This window comes from Triticum dicoccoides, chromosome 7A, assembly GCF_002162155.2.
Source record: "Triticum dicoccoides isolate Atlit2015 ecotype Zavitan chromosome 7A, WEW_v2.0, whole genome shotgun sequence".
NCBI classification, from domain to species: domain Eukaryota; kingdom Viridiplantae; phylum Streptophyta; class Magnoliopsida; order Poales; family Poaceae; genus Triticum; species Triticum dicoccoides.
The window spans coordinates 293,791,631-293,804,566 of NC_041392.1; the positions used below are offsets into that span (position 1 = coordinate 293,791,631).

Consider the following 12,936-nt stretch of genomic DNA (forward strand, 5'->3'; position numbering starts at 1 on the left):
CATTGGTAAATCCTCTAAGTCCATAGTGTAAGAATTATCATAAAGGTCAAACAGGACAGTTGGAGAATTACGTGAAGTTGAAAATTTAAACCTCCTCACAAAGGTACTGGTGAGGTTGTGGTACTGGTTGCACTTCTCTTCTTCAAAGCTCACGAAATCAGTGTTACGCAAATATGTGTTGAATTCTTCCTTAATACCCGCTCGATCCATAAAGTTCTCAGGAGGCCATTCACAAGGACGCACTGGAGCGTCTCTTGGTGGCTCATCATCAGCATCACGCATTGCAAGCCTGGGTCCTTGCTTCCTTGAAGAACCACCTTGGAACATTTTCCTAAGCATATTTCTTCCTCTGAAAAATTCTGAAATTTTTTAGTAACTTCAAAATAAAAGTAAACCAAACTCAATAATATTGATAGCAACTACTCCTACAAGTGCCTAGAGCCTATATCATGCATCAAAACTACTTTTGACCATATAAATTTGACATGCAAGCTCAAGAATAGGGTCACCTAAGCAGCAAAAATTTCCAATGAATAAAGCACTAGAACAAAAACTAATTGTACCAATGGAGGAGTCACATACCAAGGAACAATCTCCCCAAGCAGTTTTGTGAGGGGTGCTTCGAGCAAGGAGATCGAAAATGCCAGCAAAACGAGCTTGGATTCGGGTTTGAGCTGGTTATTCGAGTTTGTGGGAGGAAGAAGAAGTGTATGGGTGAAAGGATAAGTGAAGGAGGGCCACCGTGGGCCCACGAGGCAGGGGGCACGCCCAGGGGGGTAGGGCGCGCCCTCCACCCTCGTGGGGACGTGGTTGACCCCCCTGCTGTGTTCTCAGTGCCAAATATTCTCAAATATTCTAGAAAAATCATATTTAAATTTCAGGGCATTTGGAGAACTTTTATTTTTAAGGTATTTTTATATTGCACGGATAATCAGATAACAGACCGAAAAATATTTATTTTTATTTTATTTAATATAAATAACAGAAAGTAAAAGTGGGGTATAGAAGGTTGTGCCTTCTAGTTTCATCCATCTCATGATCATCAAAAGGAATCCACTAACAAGGTTGATCAAGTCTTGTTAATGAACTCATTCCGAATAACATGGAACCGGAGAAATTCCGAATAACACTATGTTACCTCAACGGGAATATGCACATCCCCAATAATAAGAATATCATATTTCTTCTTGACAGTAGGAAGAGGAAATTCAAAACCTCCAAATATAATCGATGGCATTTTTCCAATAGAGTTGATACTATGAACTTGAGGTTGTTTCCTCGGAAAGTGTACCGTATGCTCGTTACCATTAACATGAAAAGTGACATTGCCTTTAGTGCAATCAATAACAGCCCCTGCAGTATTCAAAAAGGGTCTTCCAAGAATAATAGACATACTATCGTCCTTGGGAATATCAAGAATAACAAAGTCTGTTAAAATAGTAACGTTTGCAACTACAACAGGCACATCCTCACAGATAGCGACAGGTATAGCAGTTGATTTATCAGCCATTTGCAAAGATATTTCAGTAGGTGTCAACTTATTCAAATCAAGTCTACGATATAAAGAGAGAGGCATAACACTAACACCGGCTCCAAGATCACATAAAGCAGTTTTAACATAGTTTCTTTTAATAGAGCATGGTATAGTGGGTACTCCTGGATCTCCAAGTTTCTTTGGTATTCCATCCTTAAAAGTATAATTAGCAAGCATGGTGGAAATTTCAGCTTCTGGTATCTTTCTTTTATTTTTGATAATATCTTTCATGTACTTAGCATAAGGATTGGTTTTGAGCATATCAGTTAATCGCATACGCAAAAAGATAGGTCTAATCATTTCAGCAAAGCGCTCAAAATCCTCATCATCCTTTTTCTTGGATGGTTTGGGAGGAAAAGGCATGGGTTTCTGAACCCAAGGCTCTCTTTCTTTACCATGTTTCCTAGCAACAAAATCTTTCTTATCATAACGTTAATTTTTTGATTGTGGGTTATCAAGATCAACAGCAGGTTCAATTTCTATGTCATTATCATTACTAGGTTGAGCATCATTATGAACATTATCATTAACATTATCACTAGTTTCAGGTTCATTACCAGATTGAGTTTCAGCATCAGAAATAGAAATATCATTTCGATTCTCAGGTGTTTCAGTAATAGGTTCACTAGAAGCATGCAAAGTCCTATCATTTTTCTTTTTCTTCTTTTTAGAAGAAATAGGTACATCTATATTATTTCTCTGAGAATCTTTCTCAATTCTCTTACGGTGGCCTTCATGATACAAAGGTTCTTGAGTCATCTTACCAGTTCTAGTAGCCACTCTAACAGCATTATCATTATTCTTGCTATTCAATTCATTGAGCAAGTCATTTTGAGCTTTAAGTACTTGTTCTACTTGAGTGGTAACCATAGAAGCATGTTTACTAATAAGTTTAAGTTCACCTTTAACATTAGCCATATAATCACCCAAGTGTTCAAGCATATTTGAATTGTATTTCAATTGTCTACCAAAATAAGAATTAAAGTCTTCTTGCTTAGCCATAAATTTATCAAACTCATCTAAGCATGGGCTAGCAAATTTAGTAAATGGGATTTCAGCTTTATCATATCTATAGAGAGAATTTACCTTTACTACCTGTGACGGGTTATCAAGACCATGAGTTTCTTCAATAGGTAATGGATTAAGATTATATGTTTCTTCAATAGGCGGTAAATTAAGACTGTGTATTTCTTCAATAGGAGGTAAATTCTTAACATCTTTAGCTTTAATACCTTTTTCTTTCATAGATTTCTTTGCCTCTTGCATATCTTCAGGACTGAGAAATAGAATACCCCTCTTCTTCAGAGTTGGTTTAGGAATAGGCTCAGGAATTGGCTCCGGAGGTGTCCAATTATTTTCATTTGTCAACATATTATTCAATAGAATTTCAGCTTCATCCAGTGTTCTTTCCCTGAAAACAGAACCAGCACAACTATCCAGGTAATCTCTGGAGGCATCGGTTAGTCCATTATAAAAGATATCAAGTATTTCATTTTTCTTAAGAGGATGATCAGGCAAAGCATTAAGTAATTGGAGAAGCCTCCCCCAAGCTTGTGGGAGACTCTCTTCTTCAAGTTGCACAAAATTATATATATATATCCCTTAAAGCAGCTTGTTTCTTATGAGCAGGGAAATATTTAGTAGAGAAGTAATAAATCATATCCTGGGGACTATGCACACAGCCAGGATCAAGAGAATTAAACCATATCTTAGCATCACCATTTAATGAGAATGGAAATATTTTAAGGATATAAAAGTAACGAGTTCTCTCATCTTTAGTGAACAGGGTGGCTATATTATTCAATTTAGTAAGATGTGCCACAACAGTTTCAGATTCATAACCATGAAAAGGATCAGATTCAACCAAAGTAATTGTATCAGGATCAATAGAGAATTCATAATCCTTATCAGTAACAAAGATAGGTGAAGTAGAAAAAGCAGGGTCAGGTTTCATTCTAGCATTCAAAGATTGCTTACTCCATTTAGCTAATAACCTTTTGAGTTCATTTCTATTTTTGCAAGCTAAAATAGCTAAAGAAGCTTCTTGATCAAAAACATAACCCTTAGGAATAACAAGTGATTCTTCATCATCACTTTCATCAGTATCATCAGATTCAATATTTCCAATTTCTCTAGCCCTAGCAAGTTGTTCATCAAGAGAATCACTAAGTGGCACAGTAGTATCAGGCATAGAGGTAGTTTCATCATAAGTATCATGCATAGCATAAGTGGCATCATCAATAACATGCGACATATCAGAACGAATAGCAGAAGCAGGTGTAGGTGTCGCAAACTTACTCAAAACAGATGGTGAATTAAGTGCAGAGCTAGATTGCAGTTCCTTACCTCCCCTCGTAGTTGAGGGATAGATCTTGGTCTTTGGATCTCTCAAGTTCTTCATAATGATAAGCAGATATATATATCCCAAGTGACTCAAAGAATAGCGCTATGCTCCCCGGCAACGGCGCCAAAAATAGTCTTGATAACCCACAAGTATAGGGGATCGCAACAGTTTTCGAGGGTAAAGTATTCAATCCAAATTTATTGATTCGACACAAGGGGAGCCAAAGAATATTCTCAAGTATTAGCAGCTGAGTTGTCAATTCAACCACACCTGGAAACTTAGTATCTGCAGCAAAGTATTTAGTAGCAAAGTAATATGATAGAAGTGGTAACGGTAACAAAAGGTAACGATAGTAAAAGCAATGTTTTTGGTATTTTGTAGTGATGATAGCAATAGCAATGGAAAAGTAAATAAGCGGAGAACAATATATGGAAAGCTCGTAGGCAATGGATCGGTGATGGAGAATTATGCCGGATGCGGTTCATCATGTAACAGTCATAACCTAGAGTGACACGGAACTAGCTCCAGTTCGTCAATGTAATGTAGGCATGTATTCCGAATATAGTCATACGTGCTTATGGAAAAGAACTTGCATAACATCTTTTGTCCTACCCTCCTGTGGCAGCGGGGTCCTTACGGAAACTAAGGGATATTAATGCCTCCTTTTAATAGAGAACCGGAACAAAGCATTAACACATAGTGAATACATGAACTCCTCAAACTACGGTCATCACCGGTAAGTATCCCGATTATAGTCACTTCGGGGTTAACGGATCATAAGACATAATAGGTGACTATAGACTTGCAAGATAGGATCAAGAACACTCATATATTGATGAAAACATAATAGGTTCAGATCTGAAATCATGGCACTCGGGCCCTAGTGACAAGCATTAAGCATAGCAAAGTCATAGCAACATCAATCACAGAACATAGTGGACACTAGGGATCAAAACCTAACAAAACTAACTCGATTACATGATAGATCCCATCCAACCCATCACCGTTCAGCAAGCCTACGATGGAATTACTCACGCATGGTGGTATGAAATTGGTGATGGAGGATGGTTGATGATGACGGTGGCGATGGATTCCCCTCTCCGGAGCCTCGAACGGACTCCAGATCAGCCCTCCCGAGAGGTTTTAGGGCTTGGCGGCGGCTCCGTATCATAAAACGTGATGATTTCTTCTCTCTGATTTTTTTCTTCCTGAAACACAATATATGGAGTTGGAGTTGGAGTCGGAGAGGCAACAAGGGGCCCACGAGGTAGGGGGGCGCTCCCCCCACACTCGTGGACAGGTGTGGGCCCCCTGGTCTTCATCTTTTGCAGGTATTTTTCATATTTTCTGAAAAGTTACTCCGTGAAGTTTCAGGTCATTCCGAGAACGTTTGTTTCTGCACATAAATAACACCATGGTAATTCTGCTGAAAACAGCGTCAGCCCGGGTTAGTTCCATTCAAATCATACAAGTTAGAGTCCAAAACAAGGGCAAAAGTGTTTGGAAAAGTAGATAGTTGGAGACGTATCAGTTACGTCGATGCAAGCTTTGACACTGATCCGGATGACTCAAAGTCACAAACCAGGTATGTATTTATATTGAACAGTGGAGCTATAAGTTGGTGCAGTTCCAAGCAAAGCATCGTGGCGGGATCTACGTGTGAAGTGGAGTACATAGTTGCTACGGAAGCAACAAATGAAGAAGTCTGGATGAAGGAGTTCATATCCGATCTAGGTGTAATACCTAGTGCATCGGGTCCAATGAAAATATTTTGTGACAATACTGGAGCAATTGCCTTGGCAAAGGAATCCAAATTTCATAAGAGAACCGAACACATCAAGAGATGGTTCAACTCCATCCACGATCAAGTCAAAGAGGGAGACATAGAGATTTCCAAAATACATACGGATCTGAATGTTGCAGACCCGTTGACTAAGCCTCTTCCATGAACAAAACATGATCAGCACCAAGACTCCATGGGTGTTAGAATCATTACTATGTAATCTAGATTATTGACTCTAGTGCAAGTGGGAGACTGAAGGAAATATGCCCTAGAGGCAATAATAAAGTTGTTATTTATATTTCCTTATATCATGGTAAATGTTTATTATTCATGTTAGAATTGTATTAACCGGAAACTTGATACATGTGTGAATACATAGACAAAACATAGTGTCCCTAGTATGCCTCTACTTGACTAGCTCGTTAATGAAACATGGTTAAGTTTCCTGACCATAGACATGTGTTGTCATTTGATGAATGGGATCACATCATTAGAGAATGATGTGATGGACAAGACCCATCCGTTAGCTTATCATAATGATCGTTTAGTTTTATTGCTATTGCTTTCTTCATGACTTATACATATTCCTCTGACTATGAGATTATGCAACACCCGAATACCGGAGAAACACCTTGTGGGCTATCAAACGTCATAACATAACTGGGTGATGTAAAGATGCTTTGCAGGTGTCTCCGAAGGTGTTTGTTGAGTTGGCATAGATCAAGATTAGGATTTGTTACTCTGAGTATCAGAGAGGTATCTCTGGGCCTTCTCGGTAATACACATCACTATAAGCCTTGCAAGCAATGTGACTAATGAGTTAGTTACGGGATGATGTATTATTGAACGAGTAAAGAGACTTGCCAGTAACGATATTGAACTAGGTATGATGATACCGACGATCGAATGTCGGGCAAGTAACATACCGATGACAAAGGGAATAACGTATGTTGTTATTGTAGTTTGACCGATAAGATCTTCATAGAATATGTAGGAACCAATATGAGCATCCAGGTTCTGCTATTGGTTATTGACCGGAGATGTGTCTCGGTCATGTATACATAGTTCTCGAACCCATAGGGTCCGCACGCTTAACGTTCGATGACGATTTGTATTATGAGTTATGTGTTTTGGTGATCGAAGTTTGTTCGGAGTCCCATATGAGATCATGGACATGACGAGGAGTCTCGAAATGGTTGAGAGGTAAAGATTCATATATTGGAAGGTAGTATTCGGACATCGGAATGGTTCCGAGTGATTCGGGTATTTTTCCGGAGTACCGAGGGGTTACGGGAACCCCCCGAGGAAGTGTTGGGCCTACATGGGCCAAAGGGAGAGAGGGGGAGGCCTGCGGGAGGGGGGTGGCGCGTGCCCCCCTCCTAGGGAGTCCGAATAGGACAAGGAGGAGGGGGCGCAGCCCCCCTTTCCTCTCCCTCTCCTTCATTTTCCCTCCGGTGGAAGAAAGGAAAGGGGGGGGGTCCTACTAGGAGTGGAGTCCTAGTAGGACTCCCCCCATGGCACGCCCCTCCTGGCCGCCGGCCTCCTCCTCCCCTCCTTTATATACGGGGGCGGGGGGCACCCCAAAGGACATCGATTGTTCTCTTAGCCGTGTGCATTGCCCCCCTCCAGAGTTACTCCTCCGTCATAGCGTCGTAGTGCTTAGGCGAAGCCCTGCATGGATCACATCACCATCACCGTCACCACGCCGTCGTGCTGGCGGAACTCTCCCTCGATCGTCTGCTGGATGAAGAGTTCGAGGGACATCATCGAGCTGAACGTGAGTTGAACACGGAGGTGCCGTACGTTCGGTAAGACGTTCGACTACATCAATCGCGTTAATCAAACGCTTCTGCTTTCGGTCTATGAGGGTACGTGGACACACTCTCTCCTTCTCGTTACTATGCATCTCCTAGATAGATCTTGCGTGATCGTAGGATTTTTTTTGAAATTGCATGCTACGTTCCCAACAAGTGGCCCACCTAGACCGCACATATATTCTCCCCATCCGCATCCCGGGCAAAACCCTAGCCATTCCACTCCATCCAAGCCCCGTTCTGGTGATCTCCGGCCTTCTCTGGCATGATGGGCAGTGGATCCGACTCCGAAATCTCCCAATCCATCGACTGGGACCTCGCCCCATGCGGTGACGAGGAGGAGATGGTCGTCCGCATGGCTCTCTGCCACTCCCAAGAGGAGTGCACGCGACCGCGGCCGGACTCGATCTGACGGGAATCCATTGTGTCTGCACAAATGGCGCTTGGATCCGCCGGGGCTGGTGGCTCGAGGCTTGTGACCGTGGCGTCGCTGGCCGCGGTGATCACTAGGCACCACAACCCCTTTGTTGGTGCATCGTCCCTGCGGTGTCGGGCTCCGAGTCAGAGGTCAACAACGCTGGCATGCCTTACAGCTCGTCCGCTGCGAATGCGAGGAGTGCCCGCCGTGCGAGGCAGAGGGCACGACAGACCGCGAGGCTGACGCTACGGAGGCGGAGTCGCACATCACAAGGTGGAGCCACAATGAGTGACTGATTTCCCCTGGCGTCATAACCGTGAGCCCGGCCCGTCCACGTCTATCGTGGACCTCACTTCGAACGGCGATGTCGATGCCATGGGCTCCAATGAGGAAAAGTAGGGCACGGGAGATGGCGGCGCCTCATCTCCTATTCTGGCCCATCCGTGTCTCATGTCCTACTCTTCCTCGGCCGGCAACCGGACTCTTAGTTCACGCGCTCACGGCCATCGGACATGGACACAGACAGGAACAACATGGACTTGAAGCACGAACACAGACAAAGATTTAGACTAGGTTTTACGTTGCATGTCATTGTATGAATTTAAAGATTTGCTAATGAGGTACTCGGTTGTGGAAGCAAACATTTGACACGTGATCGGTCATTGTTCGCGGACACGCCCGGGTGCATCCGCATACTTTAGTTAGGGAGGGGGGAGGGGGGAAGTAGCAGGTCTCTTACATTTCCCGTGGCGCCCTTAACGAGAGGGATGCGGGGGATGAACTATTGTTTCTCGCCCAATATCGACACTAACAAGCATAGGCGCATACTCACTCCATCCTCAAATAAATGGACATATAGAAATTTTAAGATAGTCTATGGAATGGTGTAGAAAATGCATTGGAAGGGTGCAAGACACTATCTATCTCATCTTTAATTCCTCCACCATCAATGAGCATGTAGAAAATGAGAAGACCGTGTGTTATATTATTTATATTGGGCATGATTGCATTCTTTTACTTTTGTTGAAACACGGTCTCTTAGGGCCCGATTCATTAAATAAGCTCGAAGAGAATTGTCCGGTTAATAAACGGAAAACCGGGCAAAAACCGTCACAAGTGGCCCGCCGAAACAAGGCACACAGGGTGACCTGGCAACCCACACAAGTATGCACACACGCCGCCGAGGGGAAGCGTCGAGGCTAGCGTCGGCCGATGCCAAACAGTCAATCACACGTGCCGGCGACCAGGCAGCTCCGACTCTGTCGACAAGCATTGCAGGAGAAAAGCGTTGGGCTTGCGCCGAGCCAGCGCCAGAGCGGCGACTCCTCGAACACGCCGGAAGAGACCGACTACCAAGAACCATCAGCAAACCTGACTCCGCCCGAAGCCGCCATCGTTGCCACAAACAGGAAGCCGCACAACATCTGCATTGCCAGACGGGCACCTGCCGACCACAATGCCGCGAGCGTCCAGCCCATGAAGCACGCAACCGGGATCCGAAACTCTTCAAGGCGACGCCCCAAAGAGGAAAGCGACGATGTCGACGCCGTCGCCCGACCCAACCGGGCCTTAGGCTTTCACCCGAAGTGCAAGATCCGAGGGTGTAAGAGGATGCCGGACTCCACAACGACGCCTCCAAGGAGGTTAAACGACGTCCACAGACGCCGACGCCGCCGGCCGGCAAGACCAGCCAAGCTTTCGCCCGGAGTATCCCCAACACCACCAACACCCTCACGCACTGCACCTTCGCTGACCCACCCACCTCTGGTAGTGCCACCGCGCCAGCAGCACCAGAGAGCCACCAAGCACTTCACCTCCCCGTCGGTCAAGAAGACGCAGACGAGCCAGATCCGGCCGATCTGGCACCCCACCAACGCAGCGCCGAACAGGAGCCACCCGAGGCCAGCACGCCACCGCCCCGACCAGGGACGCGCCCCACAAGGCAGGCGAGGGGGCCGAGCCCGCCTCGACCGCCGGAGAGGAGTCCGCCTCGACTCTTACTCTTTTGTGTGGATAAATTTCAAAATCTAAATGTCGACGCGGCACAGTGTGAAGAATGCAGGTGGTGCGACAAGTTCGGGCTACGTACTTGTCAAAGAAGTAGGAGTGGTCCGTGAATTTTTCCCGCTCGGTTATTTTTTTCGGCCGGCAGCAGGCGGGCGGCGGCCGCTGCCGTAAGGTGACAAGCGAGGCATCCCGTTCTTGGCTGCGCCAGTCCACACCCGAAGATGCCACAATCTGGATGGGAACCCCGCACTGCCCCCACCCATAAATTAGTCGGGATCAGCCGCACAACCATTAATCAGTAACGTTTGCGATAAGTATTTGCGTGGATGTCAACGACGAGTGTCCCTCGCATTTTCCTTCTACGAGCCGGCAGCTCGCCGCCGGGACGAGACAAACGCGACGCCCCCGTTCGTTTCCGCTCCCGTCCACACGCGGCCATATCAACCAACGCCTATTGGAGGAAGCCAAGTGGAAAACACCGCCTTGCCCATAAATCCAGCCAGGATCCGCCACGCACCATCGCTGTCTGTTTCTCCTTGTCTCAGTCCCTAGCTACCACCACCGCAGCGTGCGCAGCCATGGACGCGGCAACCTCGACGACGCTGCTCTACGGGGCGCTGCTCGCGGCTGCTTTCCTCTACGTCGCCACCCTCCGGCGTGGCCGCGGCAGGGGCGAAGGCGGCCTGCCGCCGGGCCCAAGGGGCCTGCCGCTCTTGGGCAGCTTACTGTCCCTCGACCCGGACCTGCACACCTACTTCGCCGGCCTCGCCGACAAGTACGGCCCCATCTTCTCCATCCGACTCGGCTCCAAGCTGGGTATTGTCATCACCTCCCCGGCGCTGGCCCGCGAGGTGCTGCGCGACAACGACCTCGTCTTCTCCAACCGGGACATCCCGGACGCCGCGCGCTCCATCTCCTACGGCGGCGGCCAGAACATCGTCTGGAACCCCGTCGGTCCCACCTGGCGTCTGCTCCGCCGCGTCTGCGTCCGCGAGATGCTCAGCCCTGCTGGCCTGCAGAATGTGCACGGCCTCCGCCGCCGCGAGTTCAGGGCCACGCTCGCGCACCTGCACTCCATGGCCAGCGCCGGCAAGCCGGTTGACGTCGGCGCCCAGATGTTCCTCACCACCATGAATGTCATCACCGGCACGCTGTGGGGAGGCAACATAGGGACCGAGAGCGAGCGGACGGCGGTGGGCAAGGAGTTCCGGGAGCTTGTCGCGGAGATCACCGAGATGCTCGGCGCGCCCAACGTGTCAGACTTCTTCCCGGCGCTGGCGCCGTTCGACCTGCAGGGGATCCGGAAGAAGTCGGACGCGCTCAAGGAGCGGTTCGACGAGATCTTCGGCAGGATCATAGAGAAGAGGGTCGAGGCCGACCAGGCCGGCGCCGACACGGCGGAAGACTTCCTCGAATACATGCTCAAGATGGAGAAGGAAGGTGGCGACGGGAAGGCCGCCTTCACCATGACCAACGTCAAGGCCCTGCTCATGGTAACCAATCAGTCACTAGCTAGCTCCATTAGCAATCCCTAGTTCCGTACACCTACTCTCGCGTCTCACGCTTAATTGATTTTTTTACGTCCATGTTACCTGTGATGATGATAGGATATGGTGGTTGGGGGGACAGAGACGACGTCGAACACGGTGGAATGGGCGATGGCGGAGATGCTACAAAACCGGCGGATACTGCGGAAGGTGCAGGAGGAACTCGACGCGGTGGTTGGGATCGATGGCGTGGTGGAGGAATCGGATCTCCCGCAGCTGCACTATCTGCAACTGGTGGTCAAGGAGACGCTCCGGCTGCACCCGGCGCTGCCGCTCATGGTGCCGCACTGCCCCAGCGAAGACACGACCGTCGGCGGCCACCGCGTCCCGGCGGGAAGCCGCGTGTTCGTCAACGCGTGGGCGATCATGAGGGACCCCGCTGCGTGGAAGGATCCGGCGAAGTTCATCCCGGAGAGGTTCGCCTCTCAGGCGAGCGACGGCGACGGCGGGCGGAAGGTGGACTTCACCGGCAGCGAGCTGGACTACGTGCCGTTCGGGTCGGGGAGGAGGATCTGCGCGGGCATCGCCATGGCCGAGAGGATGACGGCATACTCTGTGGCCATGCTGCTGCAGGCCTTCGACTGGGAGCTGCCGGAGGGGGCGGCGCTGGACCTGACAGAGAAGTTCGGCATCGTCATGAAGAAGGCCACGCCGCTGGTCGCCGTTCCGACGCCGAGGCTTTCCAGACCCGAGCTCTATTCCGCATAGATATCTGATCCTACTCCATGACCACGACTCCGTGCTCGAGTCAGTTCAGCATGCAATACATTTCCCCTCTCGTGCTGTTCGTCCAAACAGAAGTTTGTTTTTCTACGGTTGCAATTGTCTGCTTCTTCTGTAGCAGCAGTGTGCAGACAGTATCTATTATATCTATATACCTACAATATTCATGTGGATTTTGATATTTGGCGATCGTTCTAAATCTTGTAATAGTACCGAACTTGGACGTGGTCACCACTTTTTTCTTCTTCTACCTCATGTGCATGTGACATGTGAGTGACCTTAAAGACCATCAACAGCGGCGTACAGTTACTCCAACTCCTCCAACGTCGGCCGACATCGACCATTAGACTGGTCATAGTGGGGAGTAACTTAAACTAGTGTCATGCATATGACACTAGTCTATGTTATTACCTTTATAGTGTAAAGTGTCATAGAAGTAGTATCATATATGGTTGCATTTATTATCTTATAGACTCAACATTTGTTGGGAAGCGCTATGTGATGGTAACATAATATGTTACTCCAAACACCTCTCTCCTCATTAACTAGGTGGAACATAAGCAAACTTGTCTTGGGATGTGTTATGTTACTGGCTAAATTACTCCCACTATGACTAGCCTTAACACCTTAAATTAAATGTCCTCTTTCACAACCGAATATCTCATTACCAAATCCTCAAATTCATACAACTACATGCAACTAAAACCTAGTTTGCTGGTGCTACTTCGCCTCCATGTTCGTGTCCATGTCCGGTGACAAGTTGAGC

General features: G+C 47.4%; 1 protein-coding gene across 1 annotated transcript; it reads left to right on the forward strand.

Moving 5' to 3' along the window:
- The first annotated feature begins 10,189 nt into the window (after positions 1-10,189).
- Positions 10,190-12,401, forward strand: LOC119330014 (flavonoid 3'-monooxygenase CYP75B137-like). Its single transcript, XM_037603120.1, has 2 exons — positions 10,190-11,393; positions 11,508-12,401. The coding sequence occupies exons 1-2, from the start codon at positions 10,227-10,229 to the stop codon at positions 12,153-12,155; spliced, it is 1,815 nt and encodes a 604-aa protein (XP_037459017.1). The 5' UTR covers positions 10,190-10,226; the 3' UTR covers positions 12,156-12,401.
- Positions 12,402-12,936: the final 535 nt, after the last annotated feature.

Bases quoted from the DNA above. Each gene is read 5' to 3' on its own strand.
- LOC119330014 (XM_037603120.1), top strand. From the start codon at position 10,227: ATGTCAACGACGAGTGTCCCTCGCATTTTCCTTCTACGAGCCGGCAGC. The intron at 11,394-11,507 runs GTAACCAATCAG...TGATGATGATAG, and splicing joins ACGTCAAGGCCCTGCTCATG to GATATGGTGGTTGGGGGGAC.